Source organism: Lycium ferocissimum, chromosome 7 (assembly GCF_029784015.1).
Source record: "Lycium ferocissimum isolate CSIRO_LF1 chromosome 7, AGI_CSIRO_Lferr_CH_V1, whole genome shotgun sequence".
Taxonomy (NCBI): domain Eukaryota; kingdom Viridiplantae; phylum Streptophyta; class Magnoliopsida; order Solanales; family Solanaceae; genus Lycium; species Lycium ferocissimum.
The window spans coordinates 1,972,839-1,986,130 of record NC_081348.1 but is presented as its reverse complement, the minus strand read 5'-3'; the positions used below and the strand labels follow the sequence as shown (position 1 = coordinate 1,986,130).

General features: G+C 36.6%; 1 protein-coding gene across 2 annotated transcripts; it reads left to right on the top strand.

Moving 5' to 3' along the window:
• The first annotated feature begins 462 nt into the window (after positions 1–462).
• Positions 463–13,155, top strand: LOC132063089 (uncharacterized). 2 transcript variants are annotated; one of them, XR_009416327.1, is made up of 8 exons: positions 463–1,069; positions 2,436–2,479; positions 2,564–2,609; positions 3,738–3,815; positions 9,728–9,835; positions 10,218–11,114; positions 11,679–11,758; positions 12,636–12,679. XR_009416327.1 is itself a non-coding variant. In XM_059455517.1 (7 exons), the coding sequence occupies exons 1-7, from the start codon at positions 635–637 to the stop codon at positions 12,745–12,747; spliced, it is 903 nt and encodes a 300-aa protein (XP_059311500.1). In that variant the 5' UTR covers positions 482–634; the 3' UTR covers positions 12,748–13,155. The 2 variants fall into 2 exon arrangements, 1 of the variants encoding a protein (XP_059311500.1); XM_059455517.1 differs by lacking the exon at positions 10,218–11,114 and having other exon boundaries at positions 482–1,069; positions 12,636–13,155.
• The last annotated feature ends 137 nt before the right edge of the window (positions 13,156–13,292 follow it).

The window sequence follows — 13,292 nt, the reverse complement described above, 5'->3', positions numbered from 1 at the left end:
TTTGCAGCATATGGCCCTCTGCTAATAGCTCTTCCTGAATTACTGGCAATTGAGCTACTGAGGACCCCAATAGTTGCTTATAGAACACTTGTAACAGGTTGATTATGTTTATTAATTGCTTTGGATGATTTTCTAGTTTTTAAAACTTGAGGGATAGAAATCATATTCATGCTTTTTAGAAAAAGTACATTTTAAGAACTAAATATTATTTGCAAAAATTATGGTGACACACAACTCCAACTCCAACTCTAACTTAAAAAATTCAAAAGAAATGACTGATTTTTTTTTTTTGTTTCGATGGCCAAACGGCTGCTAAAAGAAAATATTTGCATATAAGGATGCATAAGGGAAAAAACAACATAGTATCATTTTAGCCAAGTGTTGGGGTGTATTGATAGAGTCCAAAGAAATAACTTGCACAAAAGTCACAAGGGACAGGAAGTGCAAAATACAACAATATGACCATAAAACGACGGCGCACTACAACCGAAGTCTATCAAGTAGTAGTAACTTTTTTCGCACCGTTACAAAAAATTCAAAGGTGATAAAGACATTCAATTCAAAATCAAATTCTAGTAATCTCTTCTCCCGTAATAATAATAATAGTCGAAAATTTTCCCCGCCAACACCGCGCATGGCACTTTCTACCCCACCAGCACCGCCAGATCCTAACTCCGCTGCCACCACAAGACCAATTTTCTCCGCTAACCCTATATTAAGACCGCCTACCCCTCAACCTTTTTCCCTCCAATCTTCTCAACGCCTACCACCACCACCACCTAATCCTAATTACTCTCAATTTGTCCCTAAATCTACTAATCCCGACCCACAATCTCATCATCTTCACAGTATTCTCTACCCCCTTGCTTCCGCTGGACGCGGGTTTTTGCCCAACCCGAATCGGCCCGTTGTTCCTTTTGGGCTGAATCATATGGATCCGGGTTCGGATCAGGCTGCGGGTACGGGTGGTAGGCCGACCCATTTGCAACACGCTCTTCTTGGGTCGTCTTCTCCTGCTACCAGTTCAGCTGTTAAGGGATTTCCAGTTGTCACTTCTTCGCATCCAAAGGTTTTTTTTTTTTTTTGTACTCATTTCAATTAGCTTTGATAATTGAATTTGCATGTTATTATTATCTTGATGATTCTTAATTAGCCTATTTTTGGGTGGGTTATCAAACGTCCGTTATGTGATAGGTTTGAGTTTTGCGAATTCTTCGGTGGCGTACTTGTAACTTGTTTCTTCACTATTGTTGCTTTTGTTCAATGATTCACTTTTACCTGTGAAAGCCACTCCAAAATTGAATCAAGAGAGTAAATTGACTATGTGTTCTTTGCTGGCATCAATAAGTATCGTGTTGCATTTATTATAGCGACCAAAAGAAAAAGGAAAAAGATGAGCAAATAAACAAGGGAAAGATCTGAAAGAAAAGAGTAACAAGTTTTCCATTCGCGGAATATTGCATTTTGTAGGGAATTCCAATGGGCTCATATCACTGAGGTAGATGGTTGCAACTAATTGATCTTCATGAAAGGAAACACGACTTTTAACTACTAAACTAGTTCTAATGTTTAGGTCAACTATGGGAGCTTAAAGTAGAATTTTCACATGCTACAACCCATCCTGCCTATAAAAATGCCTGTCCCTTATATTTTTGGAATCAGGAATTTGGATCCAATAAACCAACAATTTCCAGATTTAACCAGCGCATCAAAGTTTATGGTGAAACTGAGTTTCCTCTTTGAACCATCCTCCTGTCTATCATGGCTACTGATACCGTCAAAGGGGATCATGTGCAGCAATCAATGGTGGTTGATGTGGCATCCGTGGCAGCCACCTTCCTAGTTGAGAAACGAGACACCTTTGGTGTATCCTTGAGCTTCAAAGGAGTTGTAGTTCACAATTCATAGGCTGTAGCTTTTTGATAACCTTGTCAAGCTTATATGAATTTTGCAGCCAGCTTTAGGCTTCTTCAATGAGTTGTGGTGGTAAGGTTGCGGCTATACCTGGCAAGTGGGCTGACCCCAGGCGATGAAGCCACCTCACCATAGCGCTTTAATGGAGGCATGTGCCCTTTTTTAACTTATGAATGTCATGGGCTGGTATTGTCACTGCCCATGAGGGGTTGGTGCTGGTCCCTTGCATCTCAAACTCTGGCCCGGAGATCAAAATGGCCCAGAAATCCAGAACTGGCCCAAGCCCACCTCCTGAACTAACTATGCAAACAGAACCCCTTAAAAAATGCATTCTCTAATACAACTAACTTAATTAATCGTGAAATGGGTGAACTGTGTAGATATTTAATCCACAAGTTGAATAATAAACATTAAGCTGATTTGTTCCCAAGGGGTTCCATAGATGTATTTTATCTTCTCTCTCACAATTTTGGTACCTTCTTTTGTCTTCTGACCCTGCTTGCTATATTTCTGTGTTCCAGATTGCTTCTACTCAGCCTTCCATTTCAGATTGTAATGGCTTCAGGTAATGTAGGTTTTGCTTAGTCTTCCTGTTTCCCTTATATGTTTGATATGGAAATTCTTAGACCTCTAATTTTGCTTGCTGTAGGGACAGAAGTAAGGATGACACCTTTGCTATAATCAGAGACAGAAAAGTAAGTATCTAGCTTGTTGTTTAGTTTGATTTGTGAAATACTCGCATGGTTTGTTCTCCATCCCTGACACGACCATCGTTTTGACAGATGGAAGTCAGTTAAATTATTCCCTGCCCTAAACAACAAGCAGAAAAGAAAAAAAGAATATGTTGGAGTTTGACATATCTGCTAAGTATTTTATCACTACTCTTTCATGCAGTTGTGTACCTAATATTATCTCTAGCTACCAATAAAGGTTTTATGGAAAAGGCCCTGATAAATGACATTTAGATTCACACATCTTTGCAATCCAGCACAGGTGCAGCCAAAATATATTTCAGTTGTGAATAATGTTAGTAGTGTGGATTCGGTACTGAATGTATTATCTTTAAGCATTTGCGGTATTTGGTTACCAACCCCAACTAGTTTGGGATAGAGGGTGGTCGATTGATTTGTGGTGTTGGTTAGAGGGTGGTCGATTGATTTGTGGTGTTGGTTCTTTCCCTCCAACGAAGTTTTAAAACTTGTTAATCTTTTTTGTGATTTGTAGCGTATCTTAAAATGCAATTATAAGAAACTTCGTTCACTCGGAAATGTGTTGCTAATTTTAAATTTCTCTGCATTTGTTTCGGTGGTCTTCTTTCTATTTTGTCTTATGGGGTAGACAATTCTATGGGCTATGGCAAGAGAATTCAATATGCGATGTGCCACTAGGCATCTGTTTTCTCGATTTACAGCCCATTGCTGACTAGATGAGATTTTTTACTTGTGTCTGGTGATGGCATTCCTAAAATGTAAATTGGATCTGCCCGAGAGTGTGCAGCTTTTCTATATTAAGTTGATGTCGCACTTGAGATGAATTATGTACAAATTAACCGCAACTCGGAAAAATCATCTACCTCCTTGACTTGACAAAACAGCAGGTTCTCTTATCAGTTTACCGAATTTCTGCTTTGGTGAGCGTTCGATCTGTGAGGCAATTTCAATTAATTTTTCTGCTATCTGGGGTCTTTGTGGTTTAGCATGAACCTCATTGTAGCATTTCACTGCTTAACTTTGGTGTAGGTGCTTTACTTGCATCCCCTCCCTGATATTTTCTGTAAAAACATTTTGTTACTGCATGATAGTTACCTTTGTTTTCGGATGTAGGTCCGAATATCTGATAATGCTTCTCTCTACGCCCTTTGTCGATCATGGTTGAGGAATGGGCTTCCTGATGAAACTCAGGTTTGCTCAATTAGAAATTCATTATGCATTCCACAAATGCCTTCTTTTTCAAATATTAATTTTCTTTTGACAGTATCTTGAGTGACTTAAGTTTCTGGGTTGTAGAAGCTCAGGTCATATACAGATTAATTAGCTGCTCGTTCTTCGTGCAACTAACATGACTTTCCTAGGTGCATTCGTGGATAAGAATAGTGAACCATATCCTGCAGAAGTGCTGCTTAGGCTTTTAAAATTTTCATCTGTTTTTGTAGCACTATGTGCATTTATTAGCACGTTTCTCTTGGTTTTGATCGGTACAGTCAAGTGCTGGTTGGTCTTCAAAACAGGGTAATCATGATTCATGTCTTATTTTCAACTTATTAATCTGTGAACCTTTTTTTTTTTTTTTTTTTTTTTTTTTTTTGATGAAGTAAATTGTTTCATAGAAAGACATCAAGTAGATGCAGAATTACAAGAGAAACAAAAGGGCTCACAGAGAGCATAAGCAAAAGTTGTTGTTAGCTTCTTTACAATATATCAAACTAGCACTGGGAGCTAACAAAGTCCAAAATTGCTCAGTGCTGAATACAGGGGTTAAACTAACCCAACTGAACAGAAGAAATAGACAACTAGCTTTAAGAGAGTGGTTTGGAGTTGAAATCCCATCAAAACATCTACGGTTCCTGAAGTCCATAAATTCCAAAAATAACTCCAGGGATCATCAACCAGACTTTCTTGATGTTGGACTTCACTCAGCACAGCCTCATGGTTGCAGAAGCTCTAATCATCATTCTCAACCTTTAGCTATTACACCCTGGCAACTGGCATTATGAACTTTTTGATATATGTTAACTTTTGTTGGTATATAATTTTCTCACCTGATAAATCTTCAGTTGCCCTAATTGGGTGGCCAGTTGGTTGTTAGGTGAGATTGTAAAATAGATACCTGCAGAACTATCAAGTGAAAATGATAAGTAAAACCCTTTTACAGTCTTGTGCATGCAATTTCACATATGTAGGCATGTAGCTCATAGATGCTATCCATGATTGAAGTTTATGGGTTCCTATTACGACCCCTAGTTCATGATCAAATATTTTGTAAATATTTAGTGGATTTCTTAATACATATACAAGGTCTGGGCAACAACTATTGGGTTAACGTGTGAACCCATAGGTTAGACTGTAGATCCACCTCTGGTAGCACACTCTTAACATTCAATCCCAGACGCATTGCTTCTGTAATTTTATTTTTGTGCAGATTGAATGATTGTACCTTGCTATTTTCTAGATATTTGAAAAGTTGATATATATTTCTTTGACTTGAAAATTAAATTAACCTAAAGATGTGCCTTAATGTGTGTATATGTGTGGGTTTGGGCATATATGTTATATACTCCCTTCCTAAATTGTATGTGACACCCTTCTATTTTTGGAAGTTTCATAATATTTGACATGATTCCAAACATAATATATTTTAGACAACACTCCCCTTTTCTATAAATTTAAATTCATTTAGGATACATTTGATGGACGATTGATTCTTTTTTGTGCCGCTATTTAGTACCTAGGAAAATTTGGATATTAAGTGCAAACTCAATTGACAGTTTGTTTCAGCCCTTATTTTGGATTCAATTCTAGTGACATGTTAAAAAAAATGTAATTTGAAATCCTAAAAAAATACCAATTTTTTTCTTAATTTCAAATGTCCTCATCCAATCACTTGAACAACTCAATTATAAACAATGATCTGATATTTTGCTATAACAATAAGGGGTATTTGGTTTGCCAGCAAGGATTATATTGTAGAGACTGTAACGCATAAATAATAATTATTGGATTATTTAGTGCATATACATTTTTTGCCAGATGTTTGCTTCTTGTTTTAAAGTTGGATAGAGGATGTACTAGCTAGAACATGTGAGGTTTCAAACTAAATAAAAATTGTTTCTAATAGCGCCTTTTACATCTGCTTTGTCATTCTGAATAGTTCTGCTTAGATAACAATTTACTTAATAAAGGATTTTTTTTTACACGATAAACAATTTTTCCCTTCAAATCAAGTACAATACTGCCGTTAATTTTTGTATTTTTAAGTTCAAACTTTTGTGACATCAAAACCTAGAATTGGCTTTAATAGGTAGTATGTACTCGTTTTACTATATAAATGCTTTTAACTCCAAAGTTTTAGAAAGTCTTAGTATGTAATATGATCATGGTATCCAATAACACAATAATACGGTCATGATTATTATTTTTCCTATAAAAGTAAGTCAGGTTTCTATAATATAAGGTGCTTTAATTCAGCTTTTCTTTTTTGGTCATTATAGGGCTCTTATCTAAGTAGTACACCCCACATATAGATTTCTTAACAAGTTATGTGGATATCATTTGTGCCATAAAATGAAAATGGTAACCAATTTTTGTAGTAATCATATATAGAGCTTTATGTTGAAATTATTTTTATATGCGAGAAACCAAACGAGCCCTAACTTATCTTTTATTGCCTTGATGCTTTTTCAACCTTTATTAATACGATATACAAGCCAAACTTATCTTACGAATACGGAATATCTGTTCTCTTTCAAACCACTTAGAAATTTATGTTGCTCGGACTCTTCAAAGATACCGACGGGTGCGTGTCGGACCCTCCTGAAGTACTGCATCTTTAGAGGATCCGACACGGGTGCGGCATCGTTTTTGGAGGGTCCGAGCAACTTAGCTTAGAATAGGGTTGGAGGGATAGATGGAATAAAAGTTAGTAACATTTAATGGATGTCAATTTTTGAAAGAAAATCATTGCAGTGAGAGTTAACACTATTAATTCTTGATGAGATGTAAAAGTTAATTGTATTGTTTTACCTTAAATTGGTTGCCAAAAAATACTACTTTCCATCTCAAGAAAGAATTGCAGCCTCGATTATTAGTGTCCACTCATCTAAATTTCAGTGTGAGTTCAGACATCGTTTTCTTATTTGTTTGCAATGAAGTGTATACATAGTAAAAAATATTTTAAGATATTTGAAAAGCTCGTAAGAATGAATTGTTTGATTTTGAATATAGTAGTAGTGCCAAACAAGTTTTGTTTGTGAGAAGAAGAAACATTGATGAGGAAGAATATGCTCCATTTATGTTATACATCTGTAAAGACTGAAAACACATTATTTATCGAAAGGCCTTAGTGGTTAATAGACTAGATAAGATCCTCCTCTCAATGTGCCTATTAGGGGATGAGATAGGAAAAAATAGAAAGGTAAATTATTTAAAGAAGAAAAAACGGAGTTTATAACTAATTTGAGTTAGTTTTGTGAAAACTATGTGGTGTTTCTACCAAGGGGTTTAAACTTCCGCTGTATTTCAGATTTAACTGGGGAATAGATGAATACTTTTGGTTAAATTTCTTTCTTGCTAAGCACACGTGTATGAGATCATTGGTTTTATATTGTTTCTGTCAGCCAGAACCTAATTATAAGCCGCATCAAGTCAATGTCATTTCTTTCTGGTAAGAGTTAAATTATTGATTAAGAATTCATTGTCCACCAAAAACATGTAAAATTCACTTATCTTCGTTTGTTAAGGACTTCTAGTTTCCAGTTATGTATTGAAGGTTCCAGGTTCCATATATGCATATAGTGATGTTGCCTAATATATTATTTAGAAGGGAAAAGAGTCAAATATACCCCTCTACTTTATTTTATTAGTCAACTTTATCCTCCGTTAGTGAAAGTGAACAAATATACCCCTGCCGTTAACAAAGTTTACACCAGTACCCCTATTTGGATGTAAAACCCCAAATCAAAGTAAATTACCCGTTTTTAAAAAAATTACCCAATTCCACGATACCCCCCCCCCCCCCCCCCCCCGGGCCCGACTCAGCCCTGATTTCATCTTCTTCTCCAAGAAGAATGCTCAAAAAATTTGAGCCAATCTCCTTCAATTCTCAATCAAATGAGCTCAAATTTGAGATGCAACTTTCTCAAAATCTGTGAACAAATCCCAACCACCAATTTCTTCACGCAAAATGTTTGAAGAAATTGCTCCTTCAAAAATTTTGTACGTTAGACACGGGCGATAAAGTTAGTACTACTACTTAGCTTGAATAGTTATTTTTTGAACAGTACATTATCCTTATAGTCGATAGGTACTGTATATGTAGAGCCAAAATGTTAAACTTTTATTTTTATTTTTTATGTTTAACTTTTTTTTTTTTTGGGAGCAATTTTATCAGACAGGTGCTTTAGTTTTATACAATTAATACCTATGTTAAAAGTTTGAACAGTCTCTTTATGGAGTAACAGATGGTACTAGGGCAGCCCGGTGCTTTAAGCGCCCGCTATGCGCGGGGTCCGGGGAAGGGCCGGACCACAAGGGTCTATTGTACGCAGCCTTACCTTGCATTTCTGCAAGAGGCTGTTTTCACGGCTCGAACCCGTGACCTCCCGGTCACATTACGACAACTTTACCGGTTACGCCAAGGCTCCCCTTCAAGGAGTAACAGATGGTACTAATTAATTAATTAATACTAGTAAAATATTGAAGCAGACCTATGTGTATGTATTTGTGATTTGTGAACAACACTTTTATGAAGCTAGCTAGGGTTTTGTTCACTGAATTTTGAGGAAGTTGCATTTCAATTTGAGCTCATTTGATTGAGAATTGAAGGAGATTGGCTCAAATTTTTTGAGCATTCTTCTGGGAGAAGAAGATGAAATCAGGGCGGGTCGGGTCGTGGAAGGAATTGCGTAATTTTTTTAAAAACGGGTAATTTAATTTGATTTGGGGTTTTCCATCCAAATAGGGGGTACATGTGTAAACTTTGTTAACGGCAGGGGTATATTTGTTCACTTTCACTAACGGAGGATAAAGTTGGCTAATAAAATAAAGTAGAGGGGTATATTTGACCCTTTCCCCTAATTAGAATGCCAGAGGTGAAGACTTCCCTTTGCCAAATATAATATTGTCATAGAGAAGACAAAAAAGACTACAATTCATCTTCCAAGATGACAAAACACTAAAGATTTTACTATACTTGACAACATAACGAATCCCTCTATGGAATTATTAGTTAAGAATTATTACTTCTTAGTTTCCAATAAATGCATTTCGGGATTTGCAGTTCTATTTTACCGCTTTAGGTTGTGATTTTACTTGAAAGTTCGTCACCTTAGCTGAGTTGTGACTGTGACAATGTTGAAGAAAAATATATGTTTCTTTACATTACTGTGAAGATAGTATTAGGTCTGAAGAGAAATATATCAATGCTAGAGTGTTGAGGGAAGCCCAGAAGTATTAGCAAACTTTAGAAGTTATAAAATGTTGAATGAGTTTATTTGGCTATCAGAGCTCTTTAAAACTGTCGTGGTGCCTTTTCATCAAAATTTGAACATTTACCCGATGCTGCGTAGATAGTATAGTTACATAATTTCAAGCTATTTACTTGATAGTTGACCTGTCTAAATATTCAAAACCAGTTTCGGATCATGGTTCTCTCTCGCTACTCTTCTAAACGCATACTGATCCAAGTAGTTGCACACCAAATTTCATTCGTCTTAAGTTCTTAACTAAGGATAATAGTTGTTTTTGTTCTTTTTCCTTCCTCTTTCCTTTTTTATTTGAAGTAATTTTTTGAGCAAAAGGTAGACTTATGAATTGTAGAGGTAGAGGAGGACATTTGATGAAATTGATACTAGTTTCAGAATATGATCTCAAACCAGTTCGGATCATGATTCTCTCTTGCTACTCTGTCGCTGATTCTCCTCTCTGGTCTTGCATTTGTTTTATTATTTTAAATTTTCTTGACAAAAATGATGCAACTGTATTACTGTGGTGCCGGATGAGTTCCTTGATGTGTTGTTTGAAATTTGCAACAAATACTTTTTATTTTTAAATAGCATTTGTTTCTTTTTATGTTTATTTGCTTTACACTTTGTTGGCAGTCCCAATACATGGATGTGGTAAGATCTCTTCCTAGACCCTTGCCGCTAGCTCCTCAAGATGCCGAGTCTCCTGTGAAAAAGGATGGAGATAAAGAAGAAGAGGAAGAGGTGAGCACTTGAGTTTATCTACTTAGGTGAAAGTTTGAATAGGATATCCACCCACATGTCTGTTTACCCGCTTCGGCGGATCTTACCCAATTTTTTTAAGTCTCAAAAAAAAATAAGATGTTGGGTAATAATTTAGCCATTGTTGTTTGTCTTGTAATCTAAAGTACAGGGGAAATGATTGCTATGGGGCATGGGGGATTGAAGTATCTAGCTCATTTTACCAGTAAATCATGGTGTGTGGTTGTGTTAAACAAAATTGGGACAGGATGTTTTACTTATAACTTCAGATTCCTTATTTAGGGGGAGGGGGTGGTGAGATGAGAGGGAAGAAAATAGGTGTTCTTGGTGCAAAAATGTCACCTAGAATAAATATCTTTGTCAGGGTCCTCATTTGTAGAAGCCCTGAATCAGCAAGATGCCAGTAGGATGCATTTGGTATGCCCAACTTCTCTGTAAGACAAATCGTTCTAGTAATTCTAATTTGTATGTTCCATTTTCAACTTTTCCATCTAGTCATACATTTTCCGCATCAATTCACTCCCATCCAATCTTTCTTGATTTCTGTTACCCTGGTTGCTTTCCTACAAGGGTATGAATCTATTCCATGGTAAATCACCCTCCTACATTTCAATCAGACTCTAGAATTGGGAGTACTGACCATGTTTACTCCTTGCTGAGCATTTAACCTACCAGGCTGTTATTGATGTCTAGTATAAGATTAATGACTTGTACTATGCGATCACGTAATTCTAGGATTTTGTATTATACCATCCATTTTATTTTAGGACTGGAGTTTTTCATCTATGCTAACTTAAAATGGTGAATTGTTCCATCCCTATCAACTTTAAAGTAAAAAAGGTTTTGAACTTTCATATTTTGAAAAGCTTTTCATAAATGAAATAAAATTCATCATATTACAAAGTTTTACATAATCAAGTGTCATATGCATGTTGAACATTTTCTTTTTATTGTTTCAAGTTGAATGCAATACTTTGCTTCTGAGGAGTCTACTAGACTTTTTCCAAGCAATCTTATACTCTTCAATGTTTTGAATTGCCAAGTATTGAAAGTATGGTATGCTTCATGTTATGTTGAAGTCCGTGAGTTCCTTTCTAAAGACAAATCAATTGGCTGTTAAACTTTCATCAAATGCATGTCCTCAACGTCAAGAGGATGACCTACTGGTTAAGGCATGGGAGCAACATTCTGGAGATCCCAGGTTTGAATTCCAGCAACAATACGTGGTGCAGACCCATGCCTGTGCTGTATAGGCTGCCTGGTGCGTTGGTTGACGTGCGCAATATAAATTCATTTTTCATAAAGGGATTGGAAATATTCTTTGAATGTGAGCAGTTCAATCAATTAAGGAACGTGGAAGTATGTTGGATTCCAAGAGGCTGTATCCATTTGTATCTCCAAACTGGAAGTTTTAAGACTTCAGAAATTCTAGTTTGTTCCACACTAGCTCCATATTAGTTTATTTGTATCTTCATATTATATATGTTTTAAGGTTAAGCTAGTTCAGCTGTGTCATACTTGATTGAGTTTTGTCACATATAAAAAAAATTTAACGGTTGCAGCTGCTCTCAGCATAACCACAAAAGCATGTTGATCTCATCAAATTTTTGTTTTTGGGTGTTGCTTTAGTCATGCCTCAAGTTCATTGCTTTGTTATTTCTAATTTTCTGCTCAGCTCATTATGTGTTAGGATTCACACATCTCAGATTGCATAGCAGCCTGTATAAAATGTACCTAGTTGTTCAATGCAGTTGGGTAGTTAGAGATGGCAATTGGCGTTCAAGTATAGAATTGAACAAGTGATTCTGTTTTTGTTTACTTGCAGGATGGCGAGTCTGTTGAGCATTTATCTCCGAAAGAACTTTTGCAAAGACATGTCAAGCGTGCTAAAAGGATTAGATCACGGTAAGAAACCTTTCTGGTATTTGCCTATTTGTAATTAAGGTTATAACTGCTTCCTTGCTGATGGTGTCTTTCTGACACCCTTTCCCGAGGTGGGAATGTCACATATTATGAAATGTACTTTTTCCTTTGTTGATTAGCTTCGCTTTGGCATTTGTTAAGATCAGGGAAGAAACCAGTAATTTAGTTTTGCAAGGGAAAGAATGCATATATATATATATATATATATATATATATATATATATATATATATATATATATATATATATATATTATTACATGAGGGATAGCAACGTGTGCCTTTTCTTTTACCCAAAATCCCAACGCTACTTCATTAGCCCTTCGATGAATGGATAGAAAATTTTGTCACTTCATCTAAACAAAAAAAGGAAAAAGTAGCAGTCCATCTCAAACCATGTGGTTAACCTGCTCTGCCCCTTTCTGCACCCATAACTTGAGATGCTAGCAAAATTAGACACCTGAAGACAGAGCCTGAAGAACAGAAACCATGCATTCGATTCCTCTGCTGCACATGATCTGAGAGTGGCTGGTGATTGGCCATCTCCACTATTTTCAATAACGACCTTTCAGCGCGGAAATTAGATCTGGCCGACAAACTGACCAGGTTTTCACTTTCCAGCTAGATATTGGATCTGATGAAGCAGATAATGAACTGTGATGAGATTCATGTGAATAGTTCACTCTTCACCACATTTCACAGCCATTATTCTAGCAGTTGTTTCCTGTCTCTTTTCCTTTCCTTTGTTTCCGAGTTAGGGGAAGGGGTATATGTATTTAATGTGATTAACTAGAAATCGGTTGACGACTTCTTTACCGGCGACTACATACAATTGACCTGCTGTGCTTGGAAAATCTGCAGATTAAGGGAGGAAAGACTCAGACGGATTGCAAGATACAAAACGAGGCTTGCTCTTCTCCTGCCTCCAATGGTAGAGCAGCAATTCAGAAATGATCCAGCTTCTGGAAACTAATCTATTCAAGATTCACTAATTTAATGGTCCCTGGGCTCTCTCATCTGCACCCTGCTGGAGCTCTCATATTTCGTCTTCATATATTTCCTCAACGACTTTGAAGAGCGCTCAGGTTCGATGTTGATGTTGGGGGCAAAATGGCGGATTCTGGTGCAATTAGGGCCCGTGGAACTGGCAGGCTTGGTAGTGTACTAGTGTTGGATATGCCTTGTTAGCTAGTTATTTTAACTACTGTCATTCAACAGTATCACCTGCGCTGCAACCTGGTGATGCTATTCGAATAGGAGGCAATGATATAGCTAGGAAATAAATCATTCTCGAGTAATGTTTCTAATTTAGTATTTCTGGTGATGTTGGCTGTGTATTTAACCGAGAATTTTGAGTATCAATTTTTTGTTTTCCTTTTGATTATTGGACTCATGGAACTCGTCACATTTAACTGATAGGTTTAAATGAGCTGAACAAGTTAATTCATTGCATAGCTTGCCCTAACGGAATAATCCCCTTATTTAGGATCATAGATGCTAATGGGGCAGGAATTGAAG

What these genes read in the sequence shown, in the direction of transcription:
- LOC132063089 (XM_059455517.1), top strand. Translation starts at nt 635, where the DNA reads ATGGCACTTTCTACCCCACCAGCACCGCCAGATCCTAACTCCGCTGCC. An exon ending in GGCTTCCTGATGAAACTCAG is followed by an intron (nt 3,816 to 9,727) that starts GTTTGCTCAATT and finishes CTTTGTTGGCAG; the next exon opens with TCCCAATACATGGATGTGGT. An exon ending in GCTAAAAGGATTAGATCACG is followed by an intron (nt 11,759 to 12,635) that starts GTAAGAAACCTT and finishes GAAAATCTGCAG; the next exon opens with ATTAAGGGAGGAAAGACTCA.